This window comes from Trachurus trachurus (assembly GCF_905171665.1).
Source record: "Trachurus trachurus genome assembly, chromosome: 16".
Lineage (NCBI taxonomy): Eukaryota > Metazoa > Chordata > Actinopteri > Carangiformes > Carangidae > Trachurus > Trachurus trachurus.
This window is the reverse complement of record NC_139902.1, coordinates 8,083,478-8,103,351: the sequence shown is the minus strand read 5'-3', so window position 1 is coordinate 8,103,351 and position 19,874 is coordinate 8,083,478. Positions and strand designations below refer to the sequence as shown.

The 19,874-nt window shown below is 41.3% G+C and overlaps 1 protein-coding gene across 2 annotated transcripts; it reads right to left on the bottom strand.

The window, feature by feature from the left end:
• Positions 1 to 638: 638 nt before the first annotated feature.
• lsr (lipolysis stimulated lipoprotein receptor) lies at positions 639 to 19,184 on the bottom strand. Of its 2 annotated transcripts, XM_083990449.1 has the most exons (11): positions 18,995 to 19,184; positions 17,454 to 17,783; positions 15,700 to 15,819; positions 13,863 to 13,919; positions 12,622 to 12,768; positions 9,479 to 9,682; positions 9,219 to 9,275; positions 5,464 to 5,580; positions 4,660 to 4,948; positions 2,534 to 3,002; positions 639 to 1,338 (listed from the first exon to the last, which is right to left on the bottom strand). In XM_083990449.1, the coding sequence occupies exons 1-11, from the start codon at positions 19,050 to 19,052 to the stop codon at positions 1,303 to 1,305; spliced, it is 1,884 nt and encodes a 627-aa protein (XP_083846575.1). In that variant the 5' UTR covers positions 19,053 to 19,184; the 3' UTR covers positions 639 to 1,302. The 2 variants fall into 2 exon arrangements, with proteins under 2 accessions (XP_083846575.1, XP_083846576.1); XM_083990450.1 differs by lacking the exon at positions 13,863 to 13,919.
• Positions 19,185 to 19,874: the final 690 nt, after the last annotated feature.

The window sequence follows — 19,874 nt, the reverse complement described above, 5'->3', positions numbered from 1 at the left end:
CAATCACAAAGGCAGAAGTAAAACAAGCAGGAAGCAAAAGCAGCTCACCTCTCATGGTCCTAGGATCTTCTTTAACCTTTAATGGTAAAACTTCCAGACTTGAAGTTTCCATTTGACCCCTATTCAATAAGAGCTGCCTTCTTATTGAACAAGTCTCCTTATTTCCTTATTGATAAATATGGCAACAGATTTGACATAACATCACTTGTTCCACCTGAGTGTGATACATTTTACAACTCATTGTGTGCTAACTCGGTGGTGTGGTAAACCGGAGATGAGATCAGCACAAACCTCAGTCACTGAAGTGGAGACGAACACTAACAGAGCAGAGCACCTGAAACAGACAACAAGTCACGAGTCAGTGTGGTTGCATACTGAATTCTGACCGTGACAAACTTTTGAAAATGTTTTCTTACCTGTTTTGTAGGAACCAAGTCCAGGCTGAGTGACTTTAAAAGATCAACAATGACATTTGATGTATTAATAATTATATACAATCTGTGTCTAATTTTTGATTTTCTGTTACTGCTGATTAATATCTCACAGGATCCAATGGGTGTTTACCATCATCTCTTCTACACCTTACCAACAAGATGGTGTCATCTAGTGGTCAAACTCTGCAAGTAAAACACAACAACTTGCCTGACGATGGAGACCTTTATTGTAAAATTAGGTTTCATCACATCAAAATGAACATTTGCATATTATGCGCCTGCTACCACTAGGCTATACAATAGGTTAAAAACTTAAATTCAATATTTAAAAAAGGAACGAAAATAAAATGTAAGTACTGAAAAACACTTTTTTCTGAGACTGAACAAAGTCAACTTAACTAAAGCCACAGACTGTCTTATAAAAACTACTCTTCACAAGCAAAAACACAGAGTGAAACAAGACAAACACAAAAACCCATAAACCACAACACCCCTATAACAGCTGAGTGAAACTATGAATGTTTAAAGCACTGCTGGAAAATGTTTACGTGTTTACACAAAATCTTTTCAACTAAATTATGCAACAATTTGATCTATCTGAAAAAGTCTGTACACACTAAGGCACTTGTGGCAGCCACAATCTTTTATACACGGAAAGGCACATAAAAATTCATATATGAACCCTCTCCCTATTAGAAAAGTATACATACACATTCAGCATCAATTTGTGACGAGGTTTACTGTAAATTATGCAAATATAAAAAATTGTCAGTCTGACTAATATTTACAGTCTTAGAAATCATCTGGTCCTTTTCTTTTCAAAAATGCACCACAGTTGCTTTACTGGACAGGTTGTTGGACGTCATGGTTACACAACCAGGCTCTCCCGACTCACAGCTCCATTCTGTAAACATAAGAAAGTAGAGTCGATTTAGGTATGAACCAAGGGAAACCAAACAAAAGTCATGGTTTAGTTACATTTGAGGTGCCTCAATCAGATGTTAGCGACAAAGGCTGGCAATATCTGTAAAGATTTAAATCTTATTTGGCTAAGACTTGAAGTATGTTTCCTTAAAAAAAAAACTAACCTATTGAGGCTGGGGATATGGACGGCACAAGCTCAAACACTACGCCTCAACAAAAATCTAAGGCGGAGACGCACACAGAAAACCATATGGATCTGAGGGTATTGGCTACACAGAAGACCCAGATTGGGTCTGGCCTGGGCTTCAACCGCGGTGGCTTTTCATTGGGCTAATTCTTTTTTTTGTTTTTTTTTATTTTTTATTTCTGACCAATAAGAGAAGAGTTTGTTACCGTGTGTGAACACAAACAATCCCAAAAAATAATGCAACAGTTGTATCGGTTTAGTTGCTGAATCTGAACAAAGCAGGTGTGAACACGCCCTATGTGTTTACTCGCCTGTACCTGTGAGTTATCAAAGTTATACGAAGGACACTGAGTGTTGCTGGCTTCCTGTTTGTACTGAGGTTATCTTGGTAAACCTGGAGTACATCCTGCCACCAATAAAAAGTCATGTCACTCTGGTTTCACTCTTTCTCACTGAGTTCAGTGAACTTCTGTCTCACCCATCACCACACATGAGCCAAACAAAAAACCGTTGGGTTCTGGCAGATAGAGAGTGGTAACACAGACATGTAGCTTAGGTGCATCTTTATAAAACTGGTGCACTACCTATAACAGTCAATTAAACTCAAATAACTTTATTTTTCCATTAGTAACTTAATCTGTGAAGAGCGACAGTGCATATTTAAACCGAATAAAGACATATGTTAAATGTTTAAAATACAAAAACAAATGTCAAAAGAGAGAAAGACACACACACTTACAAACATACACAAGCCAGGTCAGATCAGCTGTTCAATAGTCTGATAGATGAAGGTACAAAACCTTTCTCCTGCAATAAAACTCTCTTAATTTAAATTCTAACGTTCAGTTTTTTCAGTTACGTAAATGTGTGGGGGTTTTTTTATTCCTGATGTTTGCCCAGATTTTTCTCTGACTGTAACCAAAGACAGAAAAGTTGACATCACTCTGAAACTCCTCATATGTATGTGATGGGTTTTGCTGTTACTCACTTTGCGAAGGTTGCTTTTCTTTGAAGATGAGATACTTTCATCATCACTGTACGGGGGTGGTGGGGGAGGTGGGAAGTCATCACGGCGACCCGGGTATCCAGAGGGCGGGCTCACAGGAAGAGGGGGGGGCCCTCGAGGTGCTCTCCCCCGATCCGAGCGGTCACTCTCACTGTCCAGGCGCTCGCGGCTGCGAGCCCGCTGCTGCTCGCCCATCCTCTTCCTCTCCATGGCCTCTCGCAGGAAGCTGTCGTCGTAATCGTCTCGCCTGCCCCGAGCACCGCTGTCGTGCCGGCGATCCCTCTCCAGCTCCATCAGATCGTCGCGGCTGCGGCTGCGTCTCCCCGCCAGGCCACCGTTGGCTCCTCCTTCTCCTCTGCGACTGCTGACAGGGGAGTAATCTCGACGCCGGCGGTCATCAAAGTCCCGGCTGTGGCCGCTGCGGGCACTGCTGCTCCACCCATCATCAGAGCTGCAGAGATAAAGCACATTTAGGGAAACCATAAACATACAAAGGCTGTTTCTCTGTAATTAGACCTGCAGCTGCATCGAGTCTAAAACAGGAAAAAGTTCATCTTTAACCTCACTGCTTTGCTGTCACTCCCAGTTTATACCACAACTTTTGTTTAGGTGAAAACCAAATCAGGTTGACTGGCAACTGTCCATGAACTGCAGATAAAAGCATTCTGACATATTTACTTAACAAATGAAATGAATAAAAGACAATAATCTCTTTTTAATTTGTGGCCGACGTGAGTTCCAGACAGCAAAGATCAAAGACTATAGATAGAGAGTAGTATATTACAGCAAAGCTGAAGCTACTTAGAAACTGGTGAACATATTTTGGAAATTACAAAATATATCTCTGCCTCCCCATTTCCTATCTATCTCAACTATACTATCCAATAAAGGCACAAAAGCCCCAAAATATACTTTAAATAAAATAGAAATAGAAATATATAAACTAACATTTAAAATAAAATATTTACACTATTTATATCAATAACATGCAGAGTTAAGGTCTTTGCACACTGAGTCCGTTTTTTTCGCACACGTTTTTGGAGCTCGGCTCCACTAGGGCTAACACTCACCTCACTGACCACAGACTACAACAGACTAGAAAAAACCATCTATCGGCAATTACCAGCATGCAGTCACAAATGAGTTTGGGAACCCCCCACCCACCATTCAGCTCTTATTTCTGAGAATTCATTTCTAGGTTTTACCAAAAACTGTTAACAATTCTCCGATGTGGGGTTTCACTTTTAATCCACCTTGCAATCCCTGCAGTAACGCTGCTTCAAACTATTTATTTAATAAAGGGCACTGTATATAATATATCAAAATAATGAGTTTTAAGCATGATTATATCTTGATGCGACACATGAGTAGCTGCATATTAATATCATATATGCTTATATTACCCCAGCACCCTTGAGGTTTTCATTCTGAGAATTCTTAAAGTACATGTTCAACTGAACCTTTGCATGTAAAAACCACAGCAAAAGAAAGTATCACTATGAATATGAAAAGAAAAGAAGGTACTGTATATCAGGTGTTTTCTTATCATGCAATCATTATTGCAACAACGCATCTTACAGACTTGGGCAGAAACATTACCAGAACATTACCAGAAAGTGTTGCCTTCCTTTTGGGGAAAATTGAATTAGTGAAGATGTAAACGTTTTTTATTTCCCAGATTAAACTTCTAGCCGAAAGACAATACATTCTCCAATGCCTTAGGCCTGACTCAAAATTGGCAACAAGTGCAGAATTAAATTAGATCTCAATAAGTCTTGGGTGGGTTATAGCTCCTACATCTGAGACACATGTTAACACCTAGTCTGAACAGGTCCAGTAGTTACTATGATTCACCATTCAAGGTTTAATTAGTTTTGAAGTAACTGGGAGTAGGTGACTAGATTATATATACTGAAAGGTATATCTTGTTTTTTAGGGGACCAACTATGGTATGTGAGCATGGAAAACAACAATCAGTCAGGGCCCAAAAAAATTATTTCCAAACTCATTTATCTCTTCTTTATATAATAGTTAATCAAAAGGTGCTAATGGGATAATACGTCAAAGTTAAGTAATAGAGACGAGCTCAGAGATAAATCAGGACTCACCCTCTCCTTCCTCTGGGCTCATCTTGGCGTCGGTAGTTGTCTCGGTCGTAGCGACGTCCAACGTCGTCGAGGTTGTCCATAGAGCGGGCGCGTGCACGGTCTCCCATGTAGCCTCCACCACGGCGTGGGTAGTCATCACGATGGCGGCCTTGCTGCGAAACGCTGCTGATGGTGCTCATAGCTTCATCACGGTCATAGACCGTGGCCAAATGTGGAGGCTGGGAACGACCACCGCGGCCTCGAGGATCCGAGCTATCATGAAGGGAAGTGACTTCACTCATATTTTCCACTGAGGGAGAAAACACAGACGATGGTAAGTATAGGGTAGAATAAACAACAAAGTATCTGCTTCAAGGATGTGGAAAGTCCAAAAACATTTATATTGTGGTTTATACAACAGTTTCTTCCAAATCAAAACACAAAACACACAATACTAATGGGCAATAATTGAAAGTTTAAGTTTGGCCTGATTTGTTTGTCTCTAGTTCTGCAGAAAAATATTTCTGAATACAATGACTTAAAAGTGAAACAGAGTTCATCATCTTTGAGAGAAACCAACGACAGGGATTTTAACGAACCTGATTGTTTCAGTTGTGATTTTACATGTGCAGAGTTGCTGCATATAGTTGTCTGAAAAATACTATTATGTTGTGATTTCAATCATTATTTCAGGGAATGGGATTTGATAACATTTCACACTTATCCCTTTTAAGATACCAAAATTATCCCAACTGTCTGTCATGTCAACAGCTCAGTGTTTCTACTCCACAGCACAGTTGCATGTAACTGTGATAGGTCACTCACAGCGGTTGTAGTTGGCAGGCCTTGATGGATCCAGATTGGCCAGCTCCCTCTCCATATAGTAAATGGCACGTGTGGCATTCCCATCAGGGTCCACCTGGATACGATACCCACTGCGAGCTGTAGAGCAGAGGAGAGTGGGGGTGGGTGAGGGCAGATTGCAGATTCTGCAGCCTCATCATCATCACTGAGCATCATGGGAGGCCATTTTCATATGTTATCTCACACCTGTCTTGCTCATACAAGTGATTCAAGTAAGATTCCCCCAACTCTTGGAACAAACTTGTTATGAATTATTACTTGTTAATAAGATCTCATCCTTTACTAGCACTAGACAACATGCTACATAAATACCCTGATGCAGGTGAACTGTGCCTATCATTTTGTTCATGTAAGTCGAGTTTAAAACAAGTCTGTTCAACATGAGTGGTTCTGCATGAGGTCTGAGTTCCCCCCACACTCAAGCAACAGCTTCCTTTAACTTAATATGCAAACTCAAAGCATATAAGGTCCAATACAACACCCACATGGGTTTCACACAAATGAGGCGGAAATAATAAGGGTGTTAAAGCAGGGCTTTTCCACTAAGGCACACAGTAGCCAGCCAACACCCCCAATTGGTTTCTCTCACTTGTTTACATGAAGTCGGCGGTGATTGGAGTAACTTGTGGTTATTATCAGTACAAGCACAGCAAATCACAATGGTTTCGGTTCAGTTTGACATCATTTGTCAGCCTGAGCATGCACCTGGGGAAAGTACCCTCACAGGTAATGAAGTCGTTGGAGAGGCTGGTACTGCACCGTCTGAGGTCACAGGTGCAGCAGGCCCAGAGCCAACTCCAGTTTGCTTACAATAGCCGTGTTTCCACTGCAGGAGTTCCTGGTAAAAGGAGGGGGTAGGAACTTCTACAGGAACCGTCCCCTCACTCTGCCCTCTCGTAGTTGTTTTCTGTCAGTATAGACACTTTCTTAAAAAAAAAAGACGTCTCGATCGTTACGTAATCCCATGATCGCCTATTCACTAGGGCTGACCCGATGATCATATTTTGATAATCGAAGCTTCGCAGACATAAAATCGAAGCTTCGGCGGCCGGGGGGGTGCGCGATCGTAGCGGAAAAAAAACGATCACAGACGTTCATGATCGATTACCATGGCAACGAACGAAGCTTCGAATTTTTTGGGTCAGCCCTACTATTTACCACTCTATTTACTCTTTTTTTTTTTTTTTTACCAGGCCTACTGCTACTCGTCTTTTACTGAGTTATTCTCTCTTTTTTCTGGCCGTTTTTCCGTTTTTAGTAACATTGGGTTGTAAAAATGCATCTTATTTTGGGGCATCCTCTTAGCATCACATGATCCTGCTTTGAGTCTGACCAATCACCACAGAGTATCTCAAGCCCCACCAGGACTTCTTCAGGGCCGATCCGAGTACCTACCCCCAGACAGGGACTCCGTTCGGCCCTGTAAAAGTTCCTGTAAGCGGCCCTGTGGGGGAGGTTCCTACAGTGGAGACACACACCAACGGGGCTGGCCCCGTAAAATTACCCCGAAGTTCCTGCAGTGGAAACGCGCCTCATGAGAGGACAGGGGTGGAGGATGCTGTCCTATACATCCTCCATCCAACCCACTCCTACCTTTCGGAGGGAGGCTGCGCTGTGAGAATTCTTTTTTTCAATTTCTCAAGCGCGTTCAACATCAATCAGCCCCCACTACTGCAGGAAAAACTATCTCCCCATCTACCTGGACTGCAGGCGTCAATCATGAGCAATGCCGACTAGCCACTGTGCTCTGCTTTTAACCAGCAGAAGCAGCTTCAGTAACAGACTACGGTCACTGAGCTGCTCAACAACCGGATATGTGAAATCGTTTGTCCCTCGAGCTATCAGATTGTTCTGTTTGAGTGGGAGGGGGGATGGGAGGAGGCGAGGGGAAGAGGAGGAGTAGACAAGTTGTGTTGGGGTGAATATGGAGGCAGAAGTGCTGGAATACTTCTGTACTTTTCTTTTTTTAAGCTTCTAAAAAGGGTTCTACTGATGTTATGGTCATTACATAACCTCCAAGTGGCCAGGTGGTTCTACCACTAGTTATTCATTTTTAGCTATTTATATGTCTGCATTTATTTATTGTTTATGTGTGACTGGTTCTGTGTGAGCAGTTGACAAAACCTGAATTTCCTTTGGGATTAATAAAGTACCTATCTATCTATCTATCTATCTATCTATCTATCTATCTATCTATCTATCTATCTGTATCTAAAATATTTTATTTTATTATAATTGAAAATTCATATATCCTTAAACAATAATAGCCATTAATGTAGGCAGTGGTACTTAATTGTGCATTACACCATGGTCTGGGTGAATACTCAATTCTTATTGGCTGCAGAGTGTCAGAGTGACAATGGACACCCACAAAGACATTACTAGGGATGTGAATCTTTGGGTGGCTCACGATTCGATTCTGATTTTTAGGGTCACGATTTGATTCAAAATCGATTTTCGATTCAACCGATTCTTGATTTTCTTTTGCGATTTTTAGTTTGCTTTATTAACACCAGACCATGTGAAAAAGTTGAATGATGATGATGTCTACAGACTATTATATCAGAAGCCATATTTCCCCCCCCAAAATGCACATCACATGTTTCAGATTTATTTAGCAGCAATATATTTGAACCATTTTAAAGTAAACTGCTACATGAAGCTGATTTTATAGGCTACTCTCTTTTCTAAAGCCTGGACTGAAGGGATGTGGATATTTGGGTGTCTATTCGATTCAAAATCAGTTCTCTTGCACATGCACATAGACATGTATCACCTGTAACAAAGGCGCTGCTAAAAAAAAAAAAAAAAAAAAAAAAAGACGGCACTCCGCTCTCACGCCAGCTCACCTGCAGCCTGTCTGAATCTGCAGCGCCACAGAGGAGCTGTCAGAGGAGCTGCTGCTGCTGGTCCTCTCTCTTCAGCCTGGTGATTGGCTGCACTTTGTATGAGTTTAAAAAAGTGAAGATCTAACGTCACCTGAGCACCGATCAGCTGATCCAGAGCGCAGTGGATGTGGCTGCTCAGCTGGAGCGTGTGTGTGTTTAACGGCAAAAAAAAAAAAAAAGCGATCGTCCTCTCTCCTCAATAGAGGGTCGGGTTACTGATGGGCACAAGCCTAGTCACAGACATTCAATAGAGCATTTAATTTTAGGCGGTTAACGAGCGTCTTTTAGCGCCATGGCGTGCTGCAGCGCTGTGTACGGCGCTGTGAGGGTGCGTATTGAGACGGAGGAAAATGAATAAAAAATCGATTTTTGATTATGAATCGATTCAGAATCTTAGAGAATAAGGATCTCGATTCTTACATGAATCGATTTTTCCCCCACCCCTAGACATTACACAGGCCATATGGCCAACAGCCAGCGCTTGTGGAAACTAAAGCTCTGCTTTGGAAGATGTAGAATATCACTGAAAAAGAAACATCATTATACATGGCTGTATTTGAATGTAATCACATCATATTTTGTGCAAAGCAACCAAACTGCTAGGAACAGAAATGTCAACATCAAATCACAGAAAAAGGAAAAGGGCGTGGCAGGTCCAGCTTGTTTGAGTTTTATTACAGTGACAAACCACACAGGACATACCTGAGTGACGTTACTTTTCTGGACCGTTTTCTTTGAGCGTGTGGGTTTTTTGGTTCAGAAGCCAAGAATACCCCACCCACATACCAAACAGTGTCTGTGTGGCCTTTCCCCCCTCCATTTACTCACTGTGATCTCCAGCAACCTCCTGGTCATGAAGCAAAGGCACCTGGGAGCCGTGTCCAACTGCACAAACAAAGCAAATTCAGGCAAGAACTCATCAAATCAGCTGAGCGCTTTAAGACACTTGTGTTTCCAGTTAACAGATTTTAACGGATCGTGCTCACTCAAGTTCAAAGTATGATGAGTATTGATACAGAAGTGACTCATCTGTTCACAAAAGAGGACTTAAATAATGCTCATCTTGCTTTCATCTGAGTAAGCCTCACCTGAGCTGGCACCGTCGTATTCACGACCGTAACCGTTCTGAGAGTGTGGGGGTCCAGCACCATTGGGCAGGGGAAGCATGGGCATAGCAGGCTTGTTCATTAGGGCACCGCTGTACGCTGGCTGAGCATACATACTGGGAGCATAGAGTGTGGGAGCGTATTGACTGGCCATACCTTTCTTCACTGCTTTTCCGGCCTCGTACACTGGGAAACAGAACAGAAGAGAGTTAGCTGCAGTGAAGGGAAAAAAAAACAACATAACTGTGTATATGACGCACATGGATGTTGGTTTTCAGGAACAGAAATTAGCACACAGCAGTCAGGAAAATTTCATCAACTGACAAATAGTCCAAATCACAGTTGGTCAATTCAAATGATGTTTTCCCAGGGATTACATTAAATATAATTTTCAAGTAAGTGAACTACAGATGTGCTTTTATCAACTTTAAAAGCCATCTCCCCTCTTTCCTTGCCTATTTCCTAGCTCTGTATTTACCACACAAACATGACTGGCCTCTAAATATCCCTCAACAAGAGAGCAAACATGAATTTTCAAAAGTTCAAGAGTTGCATTTAAATCTTTTGTGGCAGAAACAAAAACATCACAGTCCATGTTATGTGTAGGTGACATGAGAATTAACAACTGTCCCTTTTTTCTGGATGGGTGGATGATTCTAGTGTAGTTCCATGATTTGCAACGCTACATTTATATTGTGTGTGTGTTTCATGTGATACTATGAATCATTTCTCAACCAAAGAGTAAATCACCTACCGTATCGGTGCTTGACTATCCTGTACTCTCACTTTCTCAGCTTCCTCATTGCACGACATCTTACATCACACATTAAAAATAGGGCTCTGACTTTAAAGCATTAATTCATATTGTTTATAGGCACTGTGCTCCAGCACTAAGTTATGTTTCTGTTTTCATTCAGTATGTAAATCTGACCACACCTTTGATACCAGCCTCTGGTTATTGGTAGTTTTATTACGAGCTGCGTCAGGCACTTTACAACCACTTTAAATCAACCACTTTTCGAAGCACCTGGAAGAGACAAAAGCTTATGCTCGAACTTATTGATTTTAGTTCAGCATTTAATACTGTGCAACCCCACCTGCTTTTGGAAAAATTGAAGGACATGAATGTCATCACTACCCTGATTGATTTTATTTCTTTTTAACTAACCGCAAACAGCAAGTGAAGGTTAACCAGACACTGTCAGACAGGCAGCAAACACTGTCTGACAAGAGTCATCCTAATAATTGTATCTTTAAATTTACATGACACTGATGATAATTATGAGTCATGGACTCTTTTGCATACCACAATGACATCGACACATTCATTCATCAAACACGCGCCGCTACGGCATCGTTTTTGGGTTGTGAGCACGCATGACACGCATCTACACTGAATGGGTTTGAGTGCGCAAAAGGCGCTACATCTGAACGGCCCCCCATGCACACCCGGTTTAATCAAGGCGGCGGCCAAAATCACCCAGGCAGCTCGCCTCTGCAGACAGGCAGGGAAAAGCCTGCAGTCCAGCCAGCTCCTTAAACTTTCATACACGGTGCTTTGGTTACCTCGGCGTTTCATAATCCCAGTGCAGGGGCTCACAGGCACACACAAACACTTTGAGTGTGTCTCCGTGTCCCAGCGCATTGACTTACAGGCGCACACAAACAGAGACCGAGAAATCTAATACTTTTAAAGGGACAACGAGGAGTTTTGGAAAAGCGAAGCGTTTTCACACTACATTTATGAGCCTCCGCGCGCACCGTAAAATTCTTTGACCGGCGCAAGACGGACTCATGTTTTCATTCATCAAGAAGTCAGAGGTTGGAAGACGATCACATAGCTACCGTTGTAGTTCCGACCATAAACGGCGATTCGGCTGCGTTATTCTCATGACTCGCCACGAAACCGAAAGTAAAGAAACGCTGGTCGGCTCGACCAGCATTTCCGCCACCACTAGACAGAACGATATATTTATCGAAAATGGGCCCATTAACAAGTGTGGGTAGCGGAGATTCATCCACATTAATGTGAAACTTTTTTATAACTGAATAGAAACTCCTCGTTGTCCCTTTAAGCTATTAGAATTTGGTCGCGGGCCAGATTGGAAGGTTCGGCGGGCCGGATTCGGCCCGCGGGCCGCCAGTTGATGATCACTGCTGTATGGTATTAGCAATCAGATCATGCTAATTTTCTACAAAACTATCTTAGAGAAGCTCTTCAGATATGGAATCACAGCCTGGTTTGGCAACTTAACAGTACAACTGAAAAACAGATAATATGTAGACAGGCTAATATGCACAAAGCAGCTATTAAGATTATTGGTATGAAACAATATGAGTCCATAAAGAATTTGTACAATTAGTCAGTCATGAAACAAGCAACAAACCCACTCACCCACTGACCTCAGAATATAAACTTCTCCCATCAGGAAGAAGATTGTGCATACCAAAGTGCAAAACAAACTGTCTCAAATTACAATTAGTTCCAACTTCTATTAAGCTGTTGAACAATGCTAAAAACTAGTGCAATAGAGCAATGTGCAATGAACACAAGCACTTTTTCTAGCACTTTGAATTTGAATTGTCTAATGTCTCTGTATGTCCCTGTGTTGTATGTAGTCTACATTGGTTTTATGTGACTGTTTTTTGTAACAATGTAGCCCCTGTTCTTAGTCCTGTTTTTAGTGGCCCATGTCTGTTTTTATGTGACTGTTTCTTGCCCTGTGAAGCAACGTAACGTAGCACGACATCCAAGACAAATTCCCCTAATTAGAAAGTTCACCCTGAAACTCAACCCTAACCCTGACTCAAGCTGGCATATGGTCTCTATTGCCACTGTAATTCTTGAGTTACAGTGTTTAATAATGACCACAGGTGTTTTAGCAGAACAGTATAATGTCATATTAGGAATTTGTGTGAACAATGATTAGTGTAATAACTCTCCATTTAGGAGTTTAAAATGTAATGTGTTAGGTCTCAGTGACTTGAGTGAACCACAGAATTCCAATCAGGTCGTCCCAGCAGACAGACAACTGTACATGCCACGAAAGAAAGACTACAAGTGGTACTTTAAAAGTGCTTTATAAATAAAATGTATTATTATTATTATTATTATTATTACTTACATGCTCGGGGACAGCAGCAGCGGTCTGGGCAGCAGGGGCAGCTGACGTAGCAGCAGCAGGTATGTGGACAGCACTGGCACCAGCAGATCCCAATCAGCAGCAGCAGCAGCAGGAAGCCCATGACCACCAGAACAACCAGGAGCCAGTCTATATCAACCAGGATTAGATACATTTATATCAAAGACAAACATTTTTTTAAACTTTTTACAGGGAACACGGGTCCAAAAATAAAAGGCATATTTTCCCTGTAGTTCTTTCATATCTCACATCAAAAAGGACATAGGCAACAAACTTATACTTTTAGTTTTCAGACCTACAACTAATATAGCTGTCTAGATGTAGATATCAGCAGCAGAAACTCAACCTTGGCTGGACTGTCCCTTTGAACAGAAAATGTGAATGAATGAACAGATAAAAAAGTGCCCCTGAAAAACACAGAATTAGAAAACAGCAGAAGTTTGTGGCTTCACTGAGTCAGTCTAGACTCTCAGAGCAACACACTCTCGTCACTCCCTGCTAACTACTGCTCTGCTTAACAAATCATTGGGTCAGGTTAGCACTGTGTTGACATTTCATGTCGACAGAGCATGTTCACACAAGTCCTAATTTGGATCTTTGTGTGAAACTGGTAAAGCTGGTTCATCTCATAAACAAAGTATGTTTTCAGTCTGCAGGTTCAATCTAGTCGCACATGTCACTTTGCATGAAAACAAAAAACAGCAAAGAATGGCAAGATACTGTTTGTTAAAATGAATCGAGCATAATGGAAAATGAATTAGCAAGACACAGAGGGGAAAATAAACTATATTTTGCGGAGTACACTGATAAGGAAATTTGTGCTGAATGCCCTTTTGTTGCAGCCACAGACGATATGTAATCTGGACTGAAAGTCACACATGAGAGCTGAGCCACATTAAAGGGAGAAACAACAGAAGAGTGAGAGGTGGGGAAAGTAAAGGATGTAGGTGAATGACAAGCAGAGCAGTTGCTTTCACATAAACGTATTGTTAATTTTTCACTGCACATCAGGATGTTTTCATGTTCTTTTTCATGCCCTGGTCATGAAATTGACTCTTGACCTGAGATCAACTCCTGAAAGCCGAGTGACTTCAAGCATTTCAGTTTGGATGCTATAATGTTTTATTCTTCACATCTCCTTGTCAACTAAACATCCCTCTCCCTCATACCTGTCTAGTGTAGGAGTAAAACATGTCTGAGTTACATCAAGCGCCTTGTACTACCTTCCATGACCAGTAAGTCAATGCCAGGCAGGAGGTCAGTAGTATTTGACTTTCTCTCTGTGAAAGAAAGATAAAGCCACAATTACTTTAACCCTTGTGTGGTGTTCGGGTCTGTGGGACCCGTTTTCATTTTTTATCAAAAGAAAAATGAAATGATACATTATTTTTTCAAACTCAGATTCACTGGCCTTGGCTCATTTTCTGTGAAGAACATATATCAGAACACATTTTCAATGACCGCATACTGTAGACCCCCCCTACACGTTTATATTACATACAGGGTGTTCGGGTCCACTGGACCCGGGGCTAATATTAGCATGGAAAGTGTAGGTCCTGTGTCCCTTCACTATGTCTTCCTCCTGTCTGGGGCTGCTGATAGTGTGTGTGAGTGTGTGTGTGTGTGTGAGTGTGTAAGTGTGTATGTGTGAGTGTGTGTGTGTGTGTGTGTGTATGTGCGTGTGTGCGTGTGTGTCTCGTTGCAAAATTCAAGCACTCATACTCTGTCCCACCTACAAATTGGGGGGCGGGACACACCTTTGCCAGGGTGGTTCCTTATCAAATAATACTAATAACTGCTTGGATTTCTATATCGCTTTCATGGCACCCAAAGCACTTTACAGAAACCATTATTTATTTTATACACATTCACATGGTGGTGAGCTACGTCTGTAGCCACAGCTGCCCTGGGGCAGACTGACGGAAGTGTGGCTGCCATTTCGCGCCAAACAGCCCCTTCGACCACCACCATGATCATTTATACATGTTCACACACATTCACACGGGGCAAGGTGGGTAAGGTGTCTTGCTCAAGGACACTACGACAGCGACTAGGACAGAGCAACCCTCTGGATGACCCGCTCTACGGCCTGAGCCACTCCCGCCCCAATTGATCACTACTGATCAAGACGGCCAAAAGATTATATGCTGAGAGGGCCTTGCAATTAATTTTGGAAAAGACAAGCTTCTGATGATGAAGAAGAGGTTTCAGAATGTGAGGACCACAATTCTGAAGATTCAGAGTCTGATAGTGACAAAAACCACACAAAACTCTCTATACAACACATGAGGGGCAGCCCTCATGTGTTGTATAGGCTGGTGTGAAATGGCAATGTGTTCAATGGGGCTGATGGTTACTGTATGTGTTCAGCTTGAGTTATGTCAACTGGCCTGAATAGGTAACATTTCTAATGAAGTTCAAAATCAATAGTTATGAAAAATCTTGCTTCATTTGTAAATTTGTTGATTTAAATATCTTGATTATAACTGATTTTCTATTTTTATTACATTTTATTTAAAAAACTAACAAAAAACGAGTAGCATATTAATTCATAAATGTGATCTAACAAAGGTAAAGGGCAAATATTAACCATATATGCTGTTCATATGGCTTGTAATTAGGATGAAGTAAACATCTGTTGAGTATTTTAACATAAAATTGTTTGATTGTGTTGATTTGGAGACCCAAAAATGCAGCGGGTCCACCAGACCCACGAACACTGGCTGAGTAACCAAAATATGAACACCACACAAGGGTTAAAGTGCCCCATGATTCTGGTTTGCCTGCAAAACATGACTCCAGCTGCTGACCACTGTCTTCTGTCCTTTCTGTAACTCTGCCCATACACTAGATCCTCCAACACTTAAAAGACCTGCCCGGCCAACATTAGTGAACATCTGCCCTCAACTATGTCTATTCCTCACATGTACGTGTACTGGAGGGAAAAGTTAAGAAAGACAAGTAGGAGGGAGGAAGAAGCAGAGACTAGACCACGAGCAGGAAACCGTCAGCATTTACATATAAGGATGTCATTACATACGCCTGTGAAGAGATGCTTACCAAGAACAATTAACTCGGTGTAGTCTTGGCCGTTTCCTGTAAGGTCCTGGGACGAGACCACAGAACAGACATAGACACCGCTGTCGCCCCAGGCGGTCTGTGCAATGTTTAGATCTGCATCTGAGGGGAAAAACAAACAAGTACACATGTTTGATTTGTCGTTTACACTGAAGTATTATTTTTATTCTCTATTATAACAATGTTATGAAAGATAAATCCAGTGTGTGTTTTCTTCTACAGCCTCACTACATCTTTATAGTGTTTTATTTTCTCAGCTTTCCTTTATTCTGATAATTGCACAGCAGTGAACAATGTACAGAGTCTTTATTTAGTCCATACTTTTTTCACATATTTATAAAAATAGAGCTCTGATTAATGTTCCTCATTTTTATGAGACAAAATGAAAAGAAAAGTAATGGTCTGTATGTTCTGGCTGATCATTAAAAGCCAGAAGGCCAAGGGTGTAGATAAAGACTGCTACAATTACTATAAAGCATTACACAGCAGTGCGAGTATGAGTGTGTGTGTGCTTGTGTGTGTTTGAGCTTTGAGGACATAATTCTCTGAAACAGCCTGGGTGAACCGCTGACTGAAAACCAAAACTTGGCACTGAGTGGGTGTGGAAACAGTGAAGATGACACAATATGGACCAGATGTCAACAAGCTGACTCATAGGAATGTGAGCTAAGACCTGGCACAGTTCAGTCTGGACACTAGTACAGATGCAGCCAGGCTTTCTTCTCTCTGCTTGAATATCCAAATACAGAATGCATGTCTTTGTCTTTGTAAGTAGATCATTTCTATTTCTGTGCCCTGCCAGTTTGGCCTATCCCACATGCGTTTACAAGACACCTCCATCACAATACAGAATGTGTGTCACTTTCTTCTACCAAAGGAAATAAACCATACCTTGAATGAATTGTACATTACAATATGCAGATTATCTGGACAAAGAGGCTTTTCTCATCTGCCATGCTTTCTCCTGGTCAAAATATTTCATATGCCAACACATCATCCATACTATGAAAAAACAAGGTCTGCTTTTATTTCACTGAACAATTCCACGCAAAAAAGGGCAATAGAAAACAGGACAACCCAGCTCAAAGCATTGCAGTCTAATAATTCATTTTGTGTTGAGACTGTGCTGTTAATTCAACTGTATAGTCAAATCAGAGGCCACAGTTTGAACTGCAGTGTCAATTCACATGCACTGTGGCAGTATAAATGACATGAGCTGTGGTGGGAAACTGCTGCTGTAGAAGTATAAACACCACATTCCTCCATGGGGGTTCCAGGGGAATCCCTCTCTTAATTAGTGTAAGGAGTCAGAAGTGGAAAATTGAGTAAGACACAAAGGTCAATAACAAAACAGCAGCTCAGCCAGGCCCTAGTGTTAAGCTGAGGGGAACATCTGCAGACTGTTTAAGTTTAATCGTTTTTTGTTTTTTTATACTGCAAATGACACACTTACATTTGAATGCCTACCAAATTGACATTAACGTAATTTAACAAACGAAAACAAGGTTGTTGTGTAACTTTGTTGTCGTTTGTGCAAGTTGTGTTGATCTGGTGATATGGTTCTTCTGACATGATCGTTTTTGGAAATTGACTGTATATATCGGATCTTTATGAGTAATTAATACCACAGTTAACTGTAAAAACAAGTAATTGTGACATCCTTAACCTTGACAAATAAAAACAATCTGTCAAGTCAACACCCACTTTTTATACAGTGTAGGTTTAGATCAACTCACTGTTGATGATGCTGATCTTGCGGCCCTGGTACTCTTGTCCCAGGGAAACACTGGGGCCCTGCTTGGAGGCCACTATGCGCACCGTCCTCTGGCTGTCGGCACACTCGATGTTGGGGTCGTAGTTGGGGTTGTTCTGAGCCAGGGCGTTCTCTGCGCTGCTGGGATTCAGCGCAGCCTGGATGGGATCGCGACAATATGATTTGTACGTCCACTGGACAAGAGCAGCCTGAGGCGCAGTTGTCTGGTAGTTACAGGTGAGGGTGACGGGCTGGAAGAGGATGACAATGTACCTCCTGGTGGGGCACTGGACTGAAATGCCCATGGTGGACTCTGGAAGGAAATAGCAAACATTTCAGTTTTACACAGATGACACTTGGCGGTAGAGGATGATATTTATTACCATTATATTACTCATGGTTTTAATACATCATAAATTCAATAAATAATTGTAATTATTACCATCAGCATGTGGTACATAGCAAACTATTTTACTTTACCACTACGACTAGTATATCACCGAGAGTGAGTGGGATGAGTCACCTCATGCAACCTTTGTATTTTTCCGGGCCATGACAATTAAGTGCACACATGAGCTTCTCTGAGAAAACACAAATTGCTTACACCAGGCTTGACATATGGTTTTGGTGTTCTGTTGAAAGGAACAAAAAAACATGGCCCCCCAGTGAATATTTCTCACCAACAGCCCCACGTCCCCACCCAAACATGTACTGCTGGAGAGGCTTGCTTGTTGGCTGCAGTGTCACTCTGATTTAACCGGACTTCCCCCTCACCACCATTACTAAAGGCTTTTATGACACAGCACAGCCATAGGTTATGTGTTGTGTGGTTTCAGGCATATTCAATGACATTAACTTTTGCAATCAGACAACAAAGAAATTATTCTTTACACTTTATAAAGAAAAACGTGCAATATGGGAATGCACTGTAGATTAATAATTGAAATGAAAAATTTAAATTGTGATATTTGTTCATTTATTTTAAACAATACATTAATGTGAATCAATTCATATAGTGGAATTAGGAGAGTGTCAAAAGAAGAAAACTACTGACTGTTCTCAGTATTGGAAGCTAGTTTCTGAGTGTATAGCTGTCTAAATTAATGAATATACACACACACATACAGGCCTATAGCACAAAAAACTATGACCGGCATAGCAACATTAGATAAAATGTAAAGTAACCAAGCTGTAAAAACATTGAATACATGTTTTGCATATTTCTGTGCTTTCTGCGTTTGTATATAGGCTACGTTCCCTTTAATGGTTCGGTTCAGTTTCTATTATTACTCATGATGAAATACCAGTCGTTGTAAGAGGACACTTCAAATAGCAAAAAATATTCGTTTTTTGACAGTATTGATGTCAATTTAATTCAACTGTGGTTTACTACAGGTAAATAATACAAAATGAGAAGACTCGGGAAACGTGAAATGTGGAAGAGAATTAACATAATATATCTCGAAAGACTCCTCGCGGAAGAGGGCCCACCCTGTTGGGGGAAAAAAAGAAATGCGAACTTACCTGTTGCCACCAAAGCGGCGATTATCAACGCCCAAAACATTTTGAATCCTTTTTTCATTACGTCTAAGTCGATATAACTAGTATTATATCCTCACGTCAACAATAATAATTTTTAAAAAGTTGAAAAAACTGTGAACAGTAGGCTACTGAGCGCCGCTGGACTTCCTCCTCAGCCAGGTAGCGTCACCTCCATTTTGTGTCTCCTTCAACTGCTGGTCGGGAGCAAACAACCAGGTGAGCTCTCACAGGCATGTTGCGAAATATGGGGGTGGATAAGTCGTTTGGGGTGTTTTATTTTTTTTGCATGTTGTATTCATGTTTCCAGACGGAACTCGTGGTGAGAGCAGCACAAGACGTTTGTAAAATATTTTCCTTGTCAACATGTTTTTCCTTCGCTAAGGCAGAAATTCTACATTGAAAGAAAAGAGAGAGAGAGTTTCCACCTATACAGACTAATTGGTATGATCCAGACCGATAAGGTTAACTGTTTGTTAATCAGTAACCTGCCCGTGGGAGCTCTCTGTGTGGTTTGCTTGTGCGTGCGTGTGTGTGACCCAGTTCTGGCAGGGGTGAGATTTTGCAATTTGTATCACTTCCCAGTGGCAGTTCTGAAGCTACCACACCCAAACAAACAGGCCAGCAGCACTACAAACAATATGTTAATTATAATGCATGATTGTTGTAGTTTTTGTTTTGTTTTTGTATTTCACTGATGGCTACACCTTTACTATACTTACTTTAAAATTTGAAGGCTGGACTTATAAAATAATATTATAATATTTTGACACCCTGATATTGCAAGTTTTCCAACTCAAGTTAAAAATATCAATGCTATATGATCCAGTTAGTGAGTGAGTAACGACAGAAATAACCATGAACA